Raw genomic sequence first — 21,693 nt, 5'->3', positions numbered from 1 at the left:
CAAGATTTGAAAATTGAATCCATGTGGACAGAGAACCTGTGAGGCCCACTCTTTTGTAGTCAGGGGAAGGAGGCTGATCCAGCCACAAACACTAAGAACATAGCAGAAGTATCATGAGGAACCATAAAAATAAGGTAGTTTTTAAAAGATACAGAGAACAAATAGAATAAAGACTAGGAAAGAGTTTTAGCAGTAAAAATCATTGGTAAGGTTGGAGAGAGCAGTTTTAGTAAAGTAGTGTGTTTGGAGTTGACACTGAGACAGGCTAAGAATTTAGGTGAGGAAATGCCCACAATTCATATAAAACGTTTTAGGCAATCTTTTCTTGAAGTTTGGCTGGAAAAGGCAGACTATTCCCTCAATAGCTTGAGGTAATGTAAGGGTTTTTGTAAAGAAGTTCTTTGTTTATTTGTTTTGTTTTGTTTTAAGGATGCAGACATCTGGATATGTTTTTAGATAGGGAGAAGATGGTGTTTAAGGAGAAATTGAAGATGAGAAAAAAAAATAATGGATAATCAAGGGTATAAGCACCTAGAAGAGAAGATAAAATGTATTTAAGAGCAGAATGGAGGAATTATCTACATCATAATTGGATCCAATGAGTTTAATATTTTCCTCCATAGTATTCTTTCAGGACTTGTTTGTCAATTGTATTGTTTTCAGGCATGTAGCTGTTGCTTCCAGTTATTTTCCTTTACCATCATCAATCTTAGTTGCCTGGAAAAAGTGATGCCTTGATTTGTATAGTTTAGTGACTCAGAAATAAAGACAGAGGTTCAAATCAGGTCAGCTCTCACAAGATCTCCGAACAACTTTTGTTTAATGGAAAGGGAAAACAATATCATACGAATATCTGATTTGTTTCATTCTTGTCTACAGTTACTGTTAAGAAAATGGACAGTGAAGGCAATCCAGGACCTTTTTTTTTTCCTGTCACTAAAATGCTTGTAAAGGTATTTCAGTAAGAATGGGAAAGCATCTGTGAGTACCGATCCCTCATAGTGTTAATCTTCCATTTTGAGATATTTGTAGTCATCTAATGAGAACGATAACCAGCTTTTTTCAGTTCAAAGCAAACATCCTCTCTAAATTTAATTTGTCTAGTTTTCTTATTTCAGTCTTCTAGACTATTAGTTAAGTCCAAAAGGCATTTTCCATGTACACATAGAAGCTACCATGAAAATGTCAAACCAAGAATGTTTTTAATAATCTTAAAGCTTGAAAGAATTATAAAATCTCAGATGCAAAAATACCAGTGGTCATCTATTCCAATCTAAACTTAAGCAAGAATGACCTCTACAGCATTCTTGACAGGAAGTCATTTAGTGATAAGGTATTCACCATCACTCAAAGTGAGCATTCCTCTTCAACAGTCCTAATTTTTAGGAAGCTATGCATTACATTTCATTCTCCAAAAACAAATTGGAGGTCCTGACCCTGCTTTGATCTTCTTCCTTTTCCCCAATTTAGGTTTCAGAAAAAAGAAGCTGGCCTCAAAATTGATTACACATATTAGCTTCTGAGCTTGAGAATTTATTTTGCTCTTCTTATAATATCATGCCACTCTTTTGTATTTATCCTCAGTATTCTAACCTCATCTTTTTGTATATCTTATATAAGTCTTAATTGGTCAGTGAGTTCAAATGTCAGTGTCTTGACTGTTTTTCCCTTTTTTCTTAATTGGAATATTTATGTTTTCATATTGGAACTTCATTCTTGAGAGCATCCAAGCCAATTTGAAATATCTTCCCCTGTATAACCTTAGTACAAAGAAAACATCTAAATAAAAGTTTATGAGGAATTTGTGAAGAAAAATATTATTTTCAGCTAGGGATAGGGTGGTGAGAAAGGGCCAGGATTCATGGAATAGATAGCCTCAGAGTTGTACTCAAAGAAAGGAAGGAAAGAGAAAGATTAACTTGCAGATCTAGAATCCATTCCAGCAGTGTTAATGAGAGTATAGATGGAATAAGGCAAGGTGACAGTGGGAGTTGGAGAATAGTCCAATTAGGCTAAAGTGTATGGAACATCATACAGAATCATATGAAATAAACCTTTAAACATAGATCACTTAAGAACATATTTTAAAAGATTTTGAATGCCAGGGACCAGAGTTTATACTTTATTCAGTAGGCATTGTAGAACTGTTGAAATTCTTTAAAAGGGGTGATGTGAGAATGATGGTTTAAAATTATTATTTTGGCAGTGATATGAAGAGTGGAGGATTGAAAAGGGTATAACAATTGAAAGATTATTCCAATAACAGGTCATATCATGGAAAGCTTAGAAGAAAATGAAATCAAGTACCTTTCACATTATGCCAGAAGGGAATTCTTAGCCCAAAAAAAGTGATAGAGGAGATTCTAAAACATAAAATAGGTAATTTTGAATTTAAAAGCTTTTGAATGAAAAAAAAAATCTACGTATCTAGAATAAGAAGGAAAGCCATCATTTGGGAAATCTTTGCATCAAATATTGCTTATAAGTCTGACATATAGGAAATTAAAGCAAGTATATCAAACCAATAGCTATTCTTCAGTAGATAAGTTGTCAAAAGATATGAATGAGCAAAGTGCAAAAGAATTACAGACTATTAACAAATACATGAAAGATTGTTCCAAATCACTAATAATAAGAGATAAATAACTCAGGCTTCATCTCATACCTGTAAAATTGGCTATGACAAAAAATGGGAGTAGTCCGCATTAGAGGGGGTACTCTAAGGCAGGGGTGGGGAACCTGTGGGGAATCCTTAATTAAAAGATTCATTCTGTGAAGTTTGGATTCAGTCAAAGGGCCACACTTAGGGAACTAAAGGGCCACATATGGCCTTGAGGCTGAAGGTTCCCAACCCCTGCTCTAAGGGATAAAACTGGTGGAGCTATGAGTTGTTCTAGTCATTCTGGAAAGCAGTTTGGGATTATGCTAAAAAGTCAAGTGACTAAAATACCCATGTATGCCCCATGACCTAGAAATCTCACTCCTAGTTTTGTATCTTCCAGGAGACCAATAATAGGAAAAAATTTCTTACTTATTTGACAAAAAACAGTACTTTTTGTGACATCAAAGAAATGGAAACAAAGTAGATGCCCATCACAGAATGTCTAAGCAAAATGCAGTACATGGAAGTAATAAAATATTATTACATCAAAAAGAATTATATACTGTATATGAGGAAGCAAAAGAAGTATAGGAATGTTTATAGAAATTAACGCTGAGTAAGCAGAACCAAGAAAACAAGATGTACAGTGACAACAACAACATAAATAAAAAGAACATACAAAGAAAACTGGATTTTTCATAATTATAATAATTGGCACCCTGGAGAAGTGTTGAGAAAGGTACCTCCGTTTCATTGTTGCAATATTTTTTCCACATCTGGTAGGATATTGTATGTGCTGTCAGACACTGCCAATGAATTAGTTTAGCAGAATTTTTTTTCTTTGCGTTTTTGGTCTTTGTTAAAAGGTATGTCTCACTGGGTAGAGAATATATTTAGAAATGAATGTGATGAAAAAGTAAAAGGTATCAATAAAGAAAAAATGTAATTATAAAAACAGAAAAATATTTTTTGCAATAGCCTCAGTGAAAGTTAATGAGACTTTAAATTAGCTAGAGTAGCTGCAGTTAGAGTAGAAGAAATAGAAAGATCAAGTGTCGTCTCAGGCTGGTAGTCTGCAGGTATTTCTAGTCTAGACATTATCAAAAAAGGAGCTCTGAACCCTTGGAAGTATTTATAGGATGATGGGACTTAGAGCTAAAAAAGTATCTTAAAGATCATAGAGTTCAATCCTATTGTTTTACAGAGACTACTAATACTCAGAGAAAGGAAACAATTTTCATATGGTCACACAGCTAGAAAGTAATAGAGCGAGGATTTAAGCCTAGGTCCTCTGGCTCCAAATCCAGCACCCTTTCCACCATGCCTTTCATTATCCTCCCCTGTAAAATCGTCATTAAACTTTTTCCATTTACCATCTGAATAACTTTTGGGATAAATTTTTTAAAATACTAAATATAAAAATATGCTTAAGTAGCTTTAAAAAATAAGTACAAGACTTAAAAGTAAAATTTCAATTGATTAGAACCCTTAAATCAAGATGATAAAAATATTAAGAGCTAGCATTTATCTAGTCTTTTGTTTTTAACAGTTGAGAAAATTAAGGCTGACAGAGTTTAGCTACTTGTCCAGGATTACACAGCTAGTAAGTGTCTAAGGCGAGATTCAAACTCAGGTCTGCCTGACTCCAAATCCAGGGATTTATGCCACCTAACTTCATCTAAAATATCAGCTACCTTACATGAAATCACCTGGGTAGAAGAAATAATAAGTGTTATATATTCCAGTTTCTGTATTTGCCTTAGTGTTTCTTCCACAGCTACATGCTTATTAGTCTTCTTCAGGAAGGTATTTACCAAATAGAACAACTAAAAGAATATGTCTCAATACTGTCATAGCTGTATTGTGGTATATCGACAACCAGTCCATCCAGAATAGTACTTTGTTAATTTATTTACCAACCCACATTTATAACATTTTAATTACTGTTATATAATACTAGTGATATTTTTATGCCTTCTGTTATAATACACAACAGACAACATGGTGTGTTTTATAGCTGTTCACCAGTTATTTAACTAATCATTATGTAACTTCTTTGACCTGCTGGTCACAGGTATGCTACTTACAGTATAAGCACTTAAGGTATACTACCATACCTACTAACAGTAATGCCATAGATTCTAATCCTTGCGTATATAGCCCTTGCTTCTGTGGAATGAACCAAATTGCCCTCCTTCCTCAATACCCAACTTTACTCACACCTACCCTAGACTGATAGATAGATGATAGGTAGATAAGATAGGTAGATAGGAAGAAAAGAAGGGAGGGAAGGAGGGTGGAAAATTTACTAAATGCTATGTTCCAGGCACTGTGCTAAATGATAGAGATGCAAACACAGGCAAGCAAGAAGGAGCTTACTTTCTAATGGAGACCCAACACATAAAAGCAGAAGTTGAAGCAGGGAGAGGGGGAGAGTGCTGGCAAAACTCATCCATTAGAGCAAAGGAATTCAGAGATGGAGTCCAGACTATTAGCAGGGAACAGGTGGAGTTTATAGTTCTGTAAAGAAGCCATGGCTTAGAGCCACAGAGCAGTATCAAGAAAGCCTGGGCCCTTGCAATGTAAGGCAAAAACTCCCCTATGAGAGCTGATGGACCTAAGGTGGAATCTAGATTACCGAAGGGGAAGTGGTAGAGTTGATGGTCTGAAAAGAGTGGGCCAGGAAATAGCAAGTAGACTTAGGCCCCCTATCATATAGGTACTTTATAAATATTTGCTTCCTTGATTTTCAGATTTTCGAACCCGTGTTATTTATTGATGCTCATTAGTTTGATTCCAGCTTCTTTGAGTGATAGAGAGGTCCTTTCAGTTGCAACATTCAGATAACATATATAGCATTTTGACTTTAACACATATCACTTCCTGATAACTTCAAGTTTGAACTATTTTTTATCGAATGAGTACATTAAAAATTGTCATCCAAGCAATTTTTCACCTTAGTATTATTGCCTACAATCTTAAGATAAGTCTCTAAATTTTTCTCCAGATATATTTCCAGCAGTTTTTCTTTAATTTCTGTATGACTAATACATTGATTGTAGGAAACCTGTATTACAGTTTCAATAATTTCATGTTGTTAAGAATAATTCACTCATTACAATTGTTGTCAATGATGTGAACTTCTGTGGTACAACTTTTGTATCCCAGAAGAGGTTTTAAAAATCTGGTAAATCTTTGTTACCTTTATTCTATTAGGTTGCCAATTGTATTAATTAATAGTAACTGTATGTCACATTTAAGTTCTTATGATTTGTAAAATCCTATGTTTATAGACTAATTTTGTTTTCAAACTTTGTTTCAATTCTTTATATCATTTTTTGTTTCTAAATATACTTTCTATGTTCCCATATTCCATGAGCCAAGAGGGAAAAAATGCAGTTAAGCAAACTGACTTAGCACATCAACATATCTGAGAGTGTATATCCCATATTCTTCATCTGTGTCTTTAACTTCTACTAACAGCTAGATGAATTTTCTCAACTTTTCTCTGGGTTCAAAATTGATCACTGTAATTTCACAGCCAAACTTCTCATTTGAAAAATGAGCAGGTTGGGGGCAGCTGGGTGGCACAGTGAGTAGAGCACCGGCCCTGGAATCAGGAGAACCTGAGTTCAAATACGGCCTCAGACACTTGACACACTTGCCAGCTGTGTGACCTTGGGCAACTCACTTAATCCCAATTGCCCTGCCTTCCCCTTCCAAAAAAAAGAAAAGAAAAGAAAAGAAAAATGAGCAAGTTTAAGCCCAGAGAGTTTAAGTGATTTGCCCAAGGTCATAAGGTCCTTTGACTCTAACTCCATCATTTCTTCCACTCTTCTGTGTTGCCTTCCTCTTTTGGTTCTGTTCTCTTTCTACTAATTGAAGATGCATTTCACAAGTATTTTATTGTACATTCTGGAATGTTGGTTGCTTAAAATTTATGGCCTTAGTGACTGTCAATCAAAGAGTTATTTGCAGATTCTTCTTTATTTCTTTCATATATGCTTGGTGCTTTTCACTATTTTCTGTCTTGTCTTTCCAAATAATACAGAATACGTTTCCTTCTGGGTGGACGTCATGGGGAATTTAAGTTTTTGCCTCCATCTGGTTATGCTCCCTGCTATGAAGCCTTGCTTCCAAAAGAGAAGATGATATTGGAACCTGTCAAAGAATATAAGCGTGATTCTGAAGGAATTAGGGATTTGTTGGGCACTACACGGTTCCTCTCTCAAGCCTCCTTCATCCCATGCCCCATAGACACCAGTCAGGTAGGTTAAAATTATTTGGTGGCAATCTATATATATAGGCAAGATCTTTGTTCTAATTCTGGTTATGTTTGGGAATAATCTCAGGTATTTTGACTTTACTCATATTGTTATCGTATGATGTGTTATCGTTAATTAGTGTTATTTGTGTTTTCACTATATACACCTGCTATGGTTTTGTGGAATGGAGCTAGATAGCACAGTCATGGATCAGAGGTAGGAAAAAGCAAGGCATGTTTGAGTGGAGAGGAGGAATAAACCAATTTAGTTGGAGTATAGTTTTCTTTGCCAGTTATTGAAAAGGGAAATATAACTAGAAGGTGTTGCAGAGATTGACAATGCCTGTCTAGTAAGAGTAGGGGGATTTCATACTCCCGGGAGTATGAACTTGCTACCAGGGTGGACATAGCCAAGCCTTTGTTGAGCTCTGGTACCTGAGACTAAATAACAAGTTTAATTTATGTTGCTCATTAAGATGCAAACTGTCTCTAACACTATAACTAAGTGTAGGTCACATTTACATAAGGCCTCCTCTTGATCTCCCTACAACTTTAGACACTGTTGATCACCCTCACCTGCCATGCACTCTCTCCTCTCTAGGATTTCATGACACTGATCTTTCTTGAGTCTCCTCATAACTGTCTGATCGCTCTTTCTCAGTCTCTTTTGCTTGATCTTCCTTTAGGTCCCTCAAGGTTTTGTCTTAGTCTCTTTTTCTAAATCTATTTGTGATACCATTTGCTCTGCTAGGATCAATTATCATCTCATTTCAGATGAATCCAAGATCTGTATCTCCAGTCCTAGTTCCTTCCCTCAATTCGAGGCCTACATTACCAATTACTTTTTGGACAACTAAAACTCAAAATATAAAAACCAGAACTAACAGAACTCATTATTCTTCTCCTAAAATCTCCCCTCTTCTGAAATTCCCTTTTACTATTAAAAGTAGTACCATTGTCCCAGTCACACAGGCTCACAATCTCAGTGTCTTTCTCAACTCTTCATTCTCACACATCCCAAATAGCCAATCTGTTCCAGAGCCTTACCTTTCTATTTTCGTGACATTACTCATGTAAGTTTTCTTCTCTCTACTCACACAATCACTACAGAGTACCTGTCAGATTGGTGTCCCTACCTGAAATCTTACCCTGTCTTCCTTTCAGCTGCCAAAGTGATTTTGCTAAAGCGTAAATCTGACATGTTGGGACCTTACTCAGTAAACTCCAATGGATCCCTATTACCTCCAAGAGAAACTCTCAAGGTTCCTCTGAATACCTTTAAAATCAGTTGTGTGACATAGAAGATGCTGGCAAAGAACTGCCCAACATGTTGTGCCTGCATCGCAGAAGGCACTGTGCTCTATCAGCAAAGCAGAATTGTAGTAGCTCCACAGAAATGTGAGATGAGCAAATTTAGAGACATCTCCACTCCTGATGTTCAAATGGATTATTTGTGTCCCACCTGTCATAGAGCATTCCAAGCTTGTATTGGTCTGATCAGCAACTGTAGGACACACTGTACTTTGACCCCAATATAGTGATGCCGTTTTCGTCCTCTTTGAGAATGAAGGACAACAACCAAACAAACAAACTCCAAGATCAAATATAAAACTCTGTTTGGCTCTTAAAGCCATTCACAACCTGGCCTCTTCATATATTTCCATTCTTCTTATACTTTTCTCCTCTCCCCGTACTCTATAGTCCATTAATACTGGCTTTCTTGAAAATTCTCACAAATAATACTCAACTCTGTTCTCTTGTGTCTTTTCAACTCTCTTTCTCATGTGACCAACAAAGAGGACTAGAAATTTTCTCTGATCTTCATAACCCTTGAAACCTCTTCAGAATAAGAATTATGTGCATGAGATAAAGCAATCTCAGCTGTCTCCACTGTCTAGGATGCCAAGAATCCAAATGAAGTAACAGTTAAATGAACTAAGGACAGAAAAGATTAATCATTAGCCTCTAACATATTCCCTCAGCACCTCTTCTCCCACCACCTACCATGCTTCAGTAACAGTGCTGTACAAGCCAACCCATAGCCCTGCAACAGAATTCTGCTCTATACTACTTTCTTCCTCCCATTGCTTTAGAAAACTAAACAACAAAGGGGTGGAGCCAAGATGGCAGAGTACGAGTAGCAACGCAGCTGAATTCAACATTCCCCTCCAAAAAACTTTAAAAGAACTCCTCAAAAGAAATTAAAGATATCTATAGTCATATGAAAAAAAATGCTCTAAATCACTATTGATTAGAGAAATGAAAATCAAAACAACTCATAGGTACCACATCTCTCCTGTCAGATTGGCTAACATGACAAAACAGGAAAATGATAAATGCTGGAGAGGATGTGGGAAAATTGGAACACTAATGCATTGTTGGTGGAGTTGTGAACTGGTCTGGCTATCCTGGAGAGCAATTTGGAACTATGTTCAAAGGGCTATAAAAATGTGCATACCCTTTGACCCAGCCATACCCCTTCTAGGGCTATATCCCAAAGAAATCACACAAGTGGGAAATGGACCAGTATGTACAAAAATATTTATAGCAGCTCTTTTTGTGGTAACAAAGAATTGGAAATCAAGGGAATGCCCATCAACTGGGGAATGGCTAAACAAATTGTGGTATATGAATGTAATGGAATACTATTGTGCTATAAGAAATGAGGAGCAGACAGACTTCGTTGTAACTTGGAAAGACTTATATGAACTGGTGCTGAGTGAAAGGAGCAGAACCAGGAAAACATTAGACACAATTACAGACACACAGTATCTGTAAGGACTAACTTTGATAGACTTGGCTCTTCTCATCAATGCAAGGTTCAAAGATAGCTCCAAAAGACTCATGATGGAAAAAGCTTTGCACATCCAGAGAAAGAAATACAGAGTCTGAATGCAGATTAAGGCAAACTATTTGCTCTCTTTTTTTTTCCTCCTTTTTTGGTTTCATTTCTCCTTTCTCATGATTCATTCCACTGGTTATAATTCTTCTTTACAACTGGACTATTATGTAAATAAGTTCGATGTGAAGGTATATGTAGAACCTATATCAGATTATATGTTGTCTTGGGGAGGAGGGGGGAAGAGGGAGGGAGAGAAAATTTGGAACTCACAAACTTGTGGAACTGAGTGCTGTAAACTAAAAATAAAAAGTAAATTAATAAGAAAAACAAAAAAAAACTCCTCAAATCAAATTTTAGAGCTGCACATCCAACAAGAGGTCAGAGTAAGGTATTTTTCCAGCCTAAGACAACTTAGGAGGTCAAGAGAAAAGGTCAGTGACACTGGATAGGTGTCAGCAAAGAGTGCAGTATGGAAGCACCAGCAATGGGGCTGGCTACAACAAAAGCAGCAGCAGCTTTGGGAGCTATCAGTCCAAATATGGTGAAGGGGGAGTGTGGGGGGGGGGGGCGCAGCTGGTCAGATAGAGGTTATAGAGGATCTTTTGCTGGCACTGGATGCAGCTGACGCTGATTGATTTGTAACTCTGTTGCCCATAAACATCTGAGTCTCAGTTTCAGGGTGGAACAGAATACTTCTTATAGGTTACAAGAGAGCAAAGGCCCTGGATACAGTTCTGTATCAGTAAGGCAACATTCACATTATCGATGGTGACCATAAATATGTCTGTATAGTTCCGCAAAATATAAGAGACTCTCTATATAGAAGGCAGAAGAAGTAAAACATTTATTCCAATATCAGAGGATCAAATTCCAAAACCAATAACCCCCAATTCGACATAGGAGTAATTGTGTCCCAAAACCAGGAAGTCCACTTCATTATAACAGCAAGGAAATTAAAACACAATATCACAACAAGGAGCCAAGCCATCCTGTAACCTTCTTTGCTGCGACCTTCTCAAACACTCACTCACAAACCCTAGCTGTCTCCTTGTCTGTGTCCTCTCCTCCTGAAGTTTTGAAAGCCCCTGCAGTTCTCAGAGCTCTTCCAATTCTCCCTCTTCCTGTCTCTGCATCTTTCCATCTCTGCATCTCTGCAGTACTCTCTCTCAGCCCTTCCAATTCTCTCTGTCTCTTCTTCTCCATCTCTCTTGCAGTTCTCTCTTCTTCTTCTCAGTTCTCTCTACTCTGAGCTTAATGGCTACCCTCAGGGTATATATACCATGTTTAGAGTTGAAGGGGTTCATATCTAATCAGCAAAAGGGTGGGCCCTGGGGCTTAGCACCTACTTAGCAAATGGGCCTAGACCTTTACACCTACTTAGAAAAAGGGTGTGGAACTTCCTACGAACAAGCCTCCCTTAATCAAGCTTCCTTTAGCTATGTCTACCTGAGACCTGTTAAGGGGAGTAATGGGTGGGGAAGATCTTTAACCATATCAACACCGCAAGTTCCAAGGCCAAGAGGAGCACAAATGTTTGTGACTCCTGGAGAACAGGGGATGTGGTTACAGTTCCAGTGCCAAAAGAAGTCCTAATACTTGTGGTTGCAAGAGAGCACAGGCCCTTCCTGGGTAAACACTATAGTGCAAACCATGTGAGCAGTAACTACGCCTCTCCCTAGATCACGCCACCTTGGAAGCATTGAAAACTGCAGACCTCCAGAACTAGCTCTGAAAACACAACCTGAAGCTTAGAACACTGCCTCCCCACCCCCAGGTGAGCAGAGACCAAACTTAACATAAAGCTCAAAGTCAGGAAGTAGGCTAGAAAAATAAGGAAACAACAAAAAAAGACCTTGTCCATAAAAGCTTCTAAAGTGGTAGGGAAAACCAGGATGAAGACTCAGAAGACAACAGTGTGAAAATTGCTACAACCAAAGCCTCAAAGAAAAATGCTAATGAGACCCAAGTCCAACAAGAATTTCTGGAAGAGTTAAAGAAAGAGATAAGAGTGGTAGAGAGAAAATGGGGGAAAAAATGAGACTGATGCAAGAGAATTAGGAAAAGAGAATTAACAGCTTGGTAAAAGAGGCACATTAATTCACTGAAAAAAAAAATGACCTGCTTAAAAGCAGAATGGGCCAAATGGAAAACGAGATACAAAAACTCAAAAGGAACTCCTTAGAAAGCAGAATTGGCCAAATGGAAGAAAGGTACAAAAGCTCACTGAAGAAAATAATTCCTTAAAATTGAGAATTGGGCAAGTGGCTCCATGAAACATCGAGAAACAATTAAAGCCAAAAGAATGAAAAAAAAAGACAATGTGAAACATCTCATTGGAAAAAACAACTAATCAAGAAAATAAATTGAGGAGAGAGAATTTAAGAATTATTGACCTTCCTGAAAGCCATGATCAAAAAAAGAGCCTGGACTTCATATTTCAAGAAACTTTAAAGGAAAACTGTTACAATATCTTAGATACAGAGAGTGAAATAGAAATGGAAAGAATCCACTTATCACCTCCTGAAAGAATTCCTAAAATGAAAACTCCCTAAAACCCCCAAGCTTCCAGGTCAAGGAAAAAATATTGTAAATAGCCAGAAAGAGCAGTTTAGACATCATGGAGCCACAACCAGGATCATATAAGATTAGCAGCTTCCACATTAAAGGGATCAAAGGGCCTGAAATGTGATATTCCAGAAGGCAAAGGAGCTAGGATTACAACCAAGAATCACCTACCCAGGCAAACTTAGCATGATCTTTCAGGGAAAAAAATTGGATATTTAATAAAATAGAGGACTTTCAAGCATTCCTGATGAAAAGACCAAAGCTGAATAGAAATTTGACATTCAAACAGAACACTGAAGAGAAGCATAAAATGGTAGGTATAAGAGAGGTAAGGAATTCAATGAAGTTAAACTGCTTACATTCCATTATGGGAAAATTATACATGCAACATCCCAGAACTTTTTAATCATTAAGGCAGTTAGAAGGGGTCTACATCGAAAGAAGGCATGAATGTGAGTTGACTATGATCGAATAATCTGCAAAAAGAAATGAAGAGATGAGAAAGAGAGATGCAGTGGGAGAAGAGGAAAAGAAGAGGTGGAATGGGAAAAATTTTCTCACATAAAAGAGGCATATAAAGAAAAGCTTTTATAGTGGAAGGGAAAATGGAAAGTGACGGGCAAAACTTGAACCTCACTCTCATTGGAATTTGTTCAGCGAGCGAAGAATATATATAGACATACTTAGGAATAAAAATTTTTCCTACCAAATAGAAAAGTAGATGGGGAAAGGGATAAGTACTGGGGGAAATGACAAAAGGGAGAGTGAATTAAGGGAGGCAGTAGACAGAAACAAAACAGACTTTTCTGGAGGGTCAGGCTAAAAAGAAAGAGAGGAGGATAAGCAGAAGAAAATAGGATAAAGGAAAATACACAGTAATCATTATTGTGAAAGTGAATGGGATAGGCTTACCCATAAAATGGAAGAAGATAGCACAGTGGATTAGAAACCAGAATCCAACAATATGTTGTTAACAGGATGCACACTTGAAAAAGAAACACACAGAGTTAAAGAGTTGAGGCAAAATTTATTATGCTTCTGCTGAAGTTAAAAAAAGGCAATCATGATTTCAGACAAAGCAGAAGCAACAAGAGACCTAATTAAAAGAGATAATCAGGGAAACTACATTTTGCTGCAAGATAACATAAATAATGAAGCAATATCAAAAATTTTTATATCATTTCACTGATAAAGGCTTCTTTTCTCAAATGTATAGGGAACTGAGTCAAATCTAGAAAAATAAGAGCCATTCCCCAATTGATAAACGGTCAAAGGATATAAACAATTTTCAGAAAAAGAAATCAAAGTTTTGTATAGTCAAATGAAAAAATGCTCTAAATCACTACTGATTAGAGAAAGGCAAATAAAAACAACTCTGAGGTACTACCCGACACCTACCAGAAATGATGAATGCTGGAGGAGATGAGAGAAAATATGTACAATAATAAACTGCTGATAGAGTTGGGAATTGGTAAAACCATTATGGAGGACAATTTTAAATTATGTCCAAAGGGCTATAAAACCATGAATACCCTTTGATCCAGCAATAGCTCTACTAGGTCTGTACCCCAAAGAGAGCAAAGGAAAAGGAAATATGTGTACAAAAATATAGCAGCTCTTTTTGTGGTTGCAAAGAATTAGAAATTGAGAGGATGTTTGTCAGCTGTGGAATGGCTGAACAAGTTGTGGCATATGATTGTAATGGAATAGTGTTGTGCTATAAGAAATGACAAGGGAGGTGGTTTCAGAAAAACGTGGTAAATCCTACCTATGAGAAGTGATGCAAAGTGAATTGAAAAGAACTGAGAGATCATTGTGCATAGTAATAGCAATATTGCAATGATTATCAACCAAACGACTCTGATCAATTCAATGATCAAAACAATTGCAAGGGACTCATGGTGAAAAAAGTGCTGTCCACCTCCAAAGAGCAAACTGATGAACTCTCGGTGCAGATTGAAATATAACTTTTTCACTTTCTTTAAAAAAGAAAAGAAAACCAGATGACAAGCTTGGTTAGGCTGGGTTAGCAATGTGTCAGTGCTCTGTGGAACATCAGAGTTCAATGAGAAAAGTGAGAAACAATAACTTGTACAGGACATGTGTATGAATCTGTTGGTATGCCATTAAGCCTGAGGGGAAAAGCCCAGTTTTCAGCTAAGATTAAGTCTATCCTCTAAGAAATTGCTTTGGGCAGAAATTGAGGCTAGCAAACTGAATTTCCCAGCATGGAAAAAGAACAAAATGGCTTCCTGTCTTCACAGAATCCACATTCAAAGGAGAAGTCAGAAAGTGAGTGATGGAGGAGTATAAGAAAAAAAGACCGAAATTACCAAAGATAAGGAAGATGGTGGAGTGAGGAAGAAAACTCAAAGACCTTGAGCATAAGCAGATCAACCAATATGGAAAATATTAATAACAAAAAGGAGTGTGGCCACCACATCAAAAATAATAGTTCAGATTTCTATGAAAAAAAATATTGCATGACAAAAGAAAATCAACATTTGATAAGTTGAAGGACCCTGTTGACCACATCGGGATTTCCCCAAATAGTTTGGAAGAGAAATAAGAATTATGAAAGCAAAATTCATGGCCTTTAGAGCAGAAATGATTGGCAAAATGGAAAAATTTGAATCCAAGGCGGCAAGTCTCACCAAAGAAATGAAAGAAAATAACTTAATGGGAATGAAAAAAAATTAAAAGTGAAGAACAAACTGGAAGACAAGAATCAAAAACCAATGCCTTTAAAAGAAACGTGACCATATAAGCAAAACATATCAGTATTGACAACAGTTTGCATGGAGACAACTTAAGGATTATAGTTCTCCAAGGACAATACAAGTCAAAAAGTACTAACATAATGCAAAAAAAAAATACAAAAAAAAAACTGCCCAGAAATTTTGAACACAGAAAACAAATTTTCAGCTGAATCTATCCATTACCTCCAGAAAAAGAAAAAAAAACCTATGCTGCAATTTAAGAATTCAAAGACAACAATAAATCCTTCAAGTGACCAAGAAAAAGACCTTCAAATATCAAAGAAAGGAAATTCAGATAACACAAGGTTATTCTATACCCTAGGAACCACAGAAGGGAGTAGAATAATGTCTTCCATAGAGCAAAGGAGTTCAAATTGACCAAGTGACCTATACTACAAATCTGAGCCTAACCATTAATGGAAAAAAAAAATGAACATTCAATTAAAGAAAGAGGTTTTGGAACAGTGCTAGAAAGAAAATCAGATCTGAAGAAATGATTTGTTTTTTAAACACTTCAAACAACAGAAATGCAAAAAAAAAAGGGTAAAATAAGTGTAGCAACCAGATAATGAGTGGTAAAGCCAGGACATAAACTATATCCCACTGCAACTCTACGCATTCCTACTCTGTCCTCTAGACGTCCCATTTCGTAGCGAACAAGCTTCCCTACATTATGGAGTCTTTTCTGTCACATACCTTCTACCTAACAGTCTTCACTGAGACCTGGCTTCCTCCTGATAACGGTGCATCCCCAGCCATCCTCTTTAGAAATGGATATATCTTTTCTCTCAGACACCCCCAACACACTCATCCTGCATGTGGAGTCTAATATCCTGTTTTCCACTACCATTTCCAGAATTTTCCTTCATCAGAACAGGGCTAATGGCCTACAAAAGTACTAAAGAGTGGGGGACACTCCTCATGATGAAGACAAAGAGGTTTGGGGGAGTGAGGATTAGGGAATGATGGAATGATTTGAATTCCCTCTTCTCTCATTCTCTTCATCTTCAAATCACTTGATATCATTCATTTCTCTTGTCCTCTTTTGCCCAGTATTGTAGAATGAGGTAGCTCTTCTCCTTACCAAAGCCACCTGTTCTGCATGGGTCCTTGATTCTATCTCCTCCTGTCTCCTCCAACAGATTACAATTTCAGTCATCTCTCCATCTCCCTCAAACCTACAACTTACATCTGTAAGTTCCTTCCCTGTTACTTTCAGATATGTTCAAGACTTCATTCTAAAAACAAAAGCAAAAACAGAAAACTTTGCTCAACTCTACCACCTCCTCAAGCTATTTTCCTATATCTTTCTTCCCTTTCTCATCCAAAATACTTGAAAAAATCTGTCCATCCTCACTGATTTCACTTTCCTTCCTCTCACTCAGTCTTAGCGCTTTGCAAACTGGTTTCCCACTTTGTCACTAAATTGAAATTATTTTCTTTAAAATTACCAACTATCTCTTAATTGCCAAATCTGATAGTCATTTCCTAGTCCTCATCCTGCTCAATCTTTCTTTTGCATCTGACACCCTTGGACCACCCTTTGCTCCTGGATACACTTTTTCTCTGCTTTTTCAAGATACTAATTTCTTTTGGTTTTTTCTTACCTCAATACTTCAGCGCAAAAAAATGCATTTTCAATAAAATGGAGAACTTTCAAACATTCTTGATGGAAAGACCAAAGCTGAATAGAAAACTTGACTTTCAAATACAAGAATCAAAAAAGCATGAAAAGATAAACAGGAAAGAGAAATCATAAGGGACTTACTAAAGTTGATCTGTATACATTCCTACATGGAAAGATGATGTTTGTAACTCATGAGACCTTTCTCAGTATTAGGGTAGTTGAAGGAAATATTCATATATATGTGTGTATACACACACACACACACAGCACAGGATGAGTTGAATATGAAGGAATGATATCTAAAAAAATAAAATTAAGAGGTGAGAGAGGAATATATTGGGAGGAGAAAGGGAGAGTTAGAATGAGGTAAATTATGTCACATAAAAGTGGCAAGAAAAAGCTGTTATAATGGAAGGGAAGAGGGGGTAGTTGAAAGGGAATGAGTGAACCTTAACCTCATTGGATTTGGCTTAGGGAGGGAATAACATATACACTCTATTGGGTATCTTACCCTGCAGGAAAGTAGGAGGAAAGGGAATAAGATGGGGGGGGGGTGATAGAAGGTAGGGCAGATTGGGGGAGGGGGTAGTCAAAAGTAAACACTTTTGAAAGGGGACAGGGTCAAAGGAGATAATTGAATAAAGGGGGACAGGATAGGATGGAGGGAAATATAGTTAGTCTTTCACAACATGACTAATATGGAAGTGTTTTGCCTAATGATACCTGTTTAACCTATATTGAATTGCTTGCCTTCTTGGAGAGGGTGGTTGGGGAGGGAGCGGGGGAGTGAATTTGGAGCTCAGAGTTCTATAAACAAATGTTTAAAAATTGTTTCTAAATGCAACTGGGAAATAAGATATACAGGCAATGGGGTATAGAAATCTATCTGGCCCTACAAGAAAGTAAGGGGGAAGGGGATGGTGGGTAGGAGTGGGGTGATAGAAGGGAGGGCAGACTAGGAAAAGGGGCAATCAGAATACATGCCATCTTGGGGTGGGGTGGAGAACAGAGATGGGGAGAAGATTTGTAACTCAAAATCTTATGGAATCGAATGTTGAAAACTAAAATACATTTTAAATATTTTTTTAAAAAATTTAATTACATCATTAACTTCATGCAGCATTGCTTAGCATAATGCTGAGTAGATGAAAACTGCACAAAGTTAATGCTATAATTTGACATTTAAAGTCTAAGGACTAATAAGTGCATTTTCTTCATCTAAGAGAATAGCCATTTTTAATGAAGAGTACATCAAAGTGCAAGGAGTGACAGTGGAACCACTTTGTTAATGCTGCCATACTTGTTTGACAAAATAATTGCAATACTTGTACTAGACTGGGTATTTAACCCTTTTGGGAGAATGGAGCATCATACTTGTGATTTTATCAATGTAGAGAGCTCCTGAGGAGGAGGAACTTTGTCTGCCAAAGCACATTGTTAGCAGTCTACAAATTTTGAAAAAGGAAATGATCTTTCACATCACTTTTCTTCACATACTCTTTATTAGAGACAAACCAAACTACTATATATTTCCCAAACTTGACATTTCGTCTTCTACCTTCCTCGGTGCATCCTCCCAGAACATTGCTCATTTCTGTTATGTACTCCTTCTTAATCTCCTCTGCCTTTTAGCTTCAAAGTACTTTCACATATATTCGTTCGATAGTCATTATAAGCTGTTTCCTCTATGTTCTATGTTAAGGCCTATAGCTCCTCTTATATGATCTCTTGGGATGAGAATTTGGCTTAAATAAGGAAGGTGGGATGGTGGATATAGTAAATGCTAGGACCTGCGGTTTCTTACACTTAATTCATTTATGGTAATCAATTCTCACTTGTCTTTTACATCTTTCCCTTTAGATTGTTTTGCCTCCCCATCTAGAAAAGATCCGAGACAGACTGGCTGAAAATATCCATGAGCTATGGGGAATGAATAAAATAGAATTAGGATGGACCTTTGGCAAGGTATGTAATGACTATGATTTAGGGTACAGGTGGTGGTTGAGATGCTTTATCTGTATGAAAGAGAAATTCTAAGAATGATAGGATGAGGAGGAAGAGAAATTTGATTATTCTTTCTTTTTCTAGCCACTAGCCTTGGTTCTGTTCAACAGCACCCTCTGTTTTATCCTCTTACTCATAATTACACTAAGTATGAATTACATCTTCATTCTTTTAGAGGCTTTAAAGATTATTTCACCCAATATTTGACTTAATCCTTGAACAAAATGTCTTTGTATTTAATACGTTAATATTTCAAATATCCGTGATTTGATGTGACTTGAGACTTGAAGCAGTGTTTCTCAAATTGTACCGCAAAGAACCCAGAAGCGCCACCCCCCACTCAAAGTTTTTGGGTTGTTTTTAAATGAACTGTTATTTGTTATTAAATGAAATGTTATTTGTTAATGTGCACTAAAATAGTGATTTTGGAGAATTTTACTCTAAGTGTTCTGCCAAAGTAATAGGATAGTAAATAGAGCATTCATCTTGGAGTCAGTGAGACCTGGCTTCAAATGCAGTCTCTGATAATTCCTAGCTGTGTGAACCATTTAACTTCTCTGAGCAACGCTCTCAAAATCTGTAAAATCTGGAGAATAATAGCACCTACTCCACATGAAAAGCACTTTGCAAACCTTAAAGCACTATATAAATATGAGTTGTTACTATTATTAAAAACTACAGAGAGGGAAATTACACTTTTTAGAAGTTTAGTTAGAGTTTTCAGATAATCCAGTAAGATAAGTAGATGACTAAGAGAACCTATAGAATCTCCTTCTCTAGAAACCTTTTTAAAGAAGATTCAAAGGTAAGAAGTTAATAAAGATATTGATTTGGAGGAAAGTCTGTAGTAGGTCATACCTGAAAGATTAAATAAATTCTGAAGCTCACTACTAGTCCAAGAACTCTAAAATTTGTTTCAATGTCCACTGATGAATAGTCCATCAAGATTTTCATGTGATTTAGCATTTATCTTGCTTTATGAACTATTCAAAGATAGTAACTGACTTGCATCTTGGTGGGAAGCAGTCCTTTTCCTTTACTTTTCTGCTGCCACTGCTTAGAATTTGCTTCTCTGCCTCCCTTCCTTTCCCCTATTTGGCTGCAGATCTCACTATTTCCTGGGATCTTTTCCCTAGCTCCAGTTGCTTGGTTTTTTAGCTCTCCTCATTGTCATCCCAGAATTGGGTCAATAGTAGTTGGATATTCTCTGGTAAGGAGGAAGAGGAGAGTAAAATCCTGTGGCCATTCCTCTGTCTCTTTCTTACTCTTTTGCTCTCCCAACCCTTGCACTGGATTTTCTGGGCAGAATTCAGAGTACTGTATCTCTTCATATATATAGATTTGAATCCTGACTCATGCTTACTACTTTATAACGTGGAAAAATTGCTTATCAGTCAATTAGTAAATATTTTACTAAGTGCCTGTTATGTTTTAGGCACTGTGCTAAGTGCTGGGGATACACAAAGAGGCAAGAGATAGTCCCTAGCTTCAAGGAGCTCACAGTCTAATCTTGGGCTTCAGTTTACTCATCTATAAAATTAGAGGTTGGACTAGATAGTCTCTGAGGTACCTTTCCTCTCTACATCAGCAATCTAGAGTCTGAATATGTATGATTGTAGATTCCATGATGAATTTAAAGCTCTAAATGACTTTCCATTACAGAATTCTGCATAGGTACTGTTATGAATGCACAGCCTGTATCTGGCTTTTTGTCTGAATTTAGATAAATCTTATTTAAATCTGTTTTAAATCAAGAATAGCAGAGGGAAACTTTATACCTCCATTGTTAGCAAACAAAACACTTAGAAAATCTCAAAAGGACAGTGTTCTTTCTTCTAAGACATGAAACTGAATTCTGTTCTCTATTGCCATAGAAAAGGAGAGGAAACCTGATAAGAAACAGCATGTGTTGTCAGTGAAAGCCATGCTTGTTCCTAGGCCCTCAGAAGAAGAAAGGGGGGAGACAAATTGACTTGGACTGCACCCTTACCCCAATTTGCTGGAGACCCTACTTCAGAACAAGAGAGGTGCTACCAGTAACTTGAAAATGCAGTTATCTCTGAGATATGCCATTGTATTTTCCTACAGAAACATTGAATATTGAGGGATTGATTCTGTGGTACTGTTTTTACATAATTTTATGTTAGATATTTTAGTGCTTTTGGGATACATGGTTTGTCCACATGGCTATTCCCTCTGCATTTTTTTAAGTTTTAGAGAGAAATTTATTAGGCCATTTGGTAGAAAGAACCAGAAAGAAAGAGTGGCTCCAGGTTCTTGAAGCTTTTACATTATACAGGATTTTTTTTCATTTTCAGTTTTTTCCAATTACATGTAAAAGCAATTTTTACATTTTTTTTTTAAAATTTGAGTTCCAAATTCTCTTCCTCTCTCCCATTCCCCCTCATTGATAAGGCAAGAAATTTCAAATAGATTATGTATATGCAGTCATATAAAACATTTCTATATTAATTTTGTTGTGAAAAAAACACAAACAAAAAAATCTCAAAACCAAAGAAAAACAAAGCATGAATAAAAGTAAAAGAAAATAAAGTTTGCTTTGATCTGCATTCAAACTCCAGCAGTTTTTTCATTATAAGTTCTTTGCAACTATCTTAAATCATTGTATTGCTGAGAATAACTGAGTCATTGATCACACAATACTGCTGTTACTAGGTGCGGTGGTTCTGCTTGCTTCACTTTGCATCAGTTCCTATAATACTTCCCAGGTTTTTCTGAGAGTATCCTGCTCATCATTTCTTATAGCACAGTAGTATTTCATCACAGTCATATACCACAGTTTGTTTAGCCATTCCCCAATTGATAGATATAACCTCAATTTCTAATTCTTTGCCACCACAAAATGAGCCGCTTTTGCACCTCCAGGTCCTTTTTCTTTTTTCAGTCTCTTTTGGAAACAGGCCAAGTAGTGGTATTGCTGGATCAAAAAATATGCACAATTTTATAGCCCTTTGGACATAGCTCCAAATTGCTCTCCAGAATGGTTGGATTAGTTCACAAGTCCACCAA

The 21,693-nt window shown here is 36.8% G+C and overlaps 1 protein-coding gene across 1 annotated transcript in view; it reads left to right on the top strand.

The window, feature by feature from the left end:
* Window positions 1-21,693, top strand: part of RYR3 (ryanodine receptor 3) — a 633,352-nt gene that overhangs the window by 265,805 nt on the left and 345,854 nt on the right. Inside the window, exons 20-21 of the mRNA XM_036736677.1 lie at window positions 6,654-6,870; window positions 18,520-18,624. Of these exons, the coding sequence (XP_036592572.1) occupies window positions 6,654-6,870; window positions 18,520-18,624 (322 nt within the window). The remainder of the gene's footprint in view (window positions 1-6,653; window positions 6,871-18,519; window positions 18,625-21,693) is intronic.

This window comes from Trichosurus vulpecula, chromosome 8, assembly GCF_011100635.1.
Source record: "Trichosurus vulpecula isolate mTriVul1 chromosome 8, mTriVul1.pri, whole genome shotgun sequence".
Classification (NCBI taxonomy): domain Eukaryota; kingdom Metazoa; phylum Chordata; class Mammalia; order Diprotodontia; family Phalangeridae; genus Trichosurus; species Trichosurus vulpecula.
Note: the sequence above shows the minus strand (reverse complement) of the source record. Positions and strands in the feature narration are given on the sequence as shown.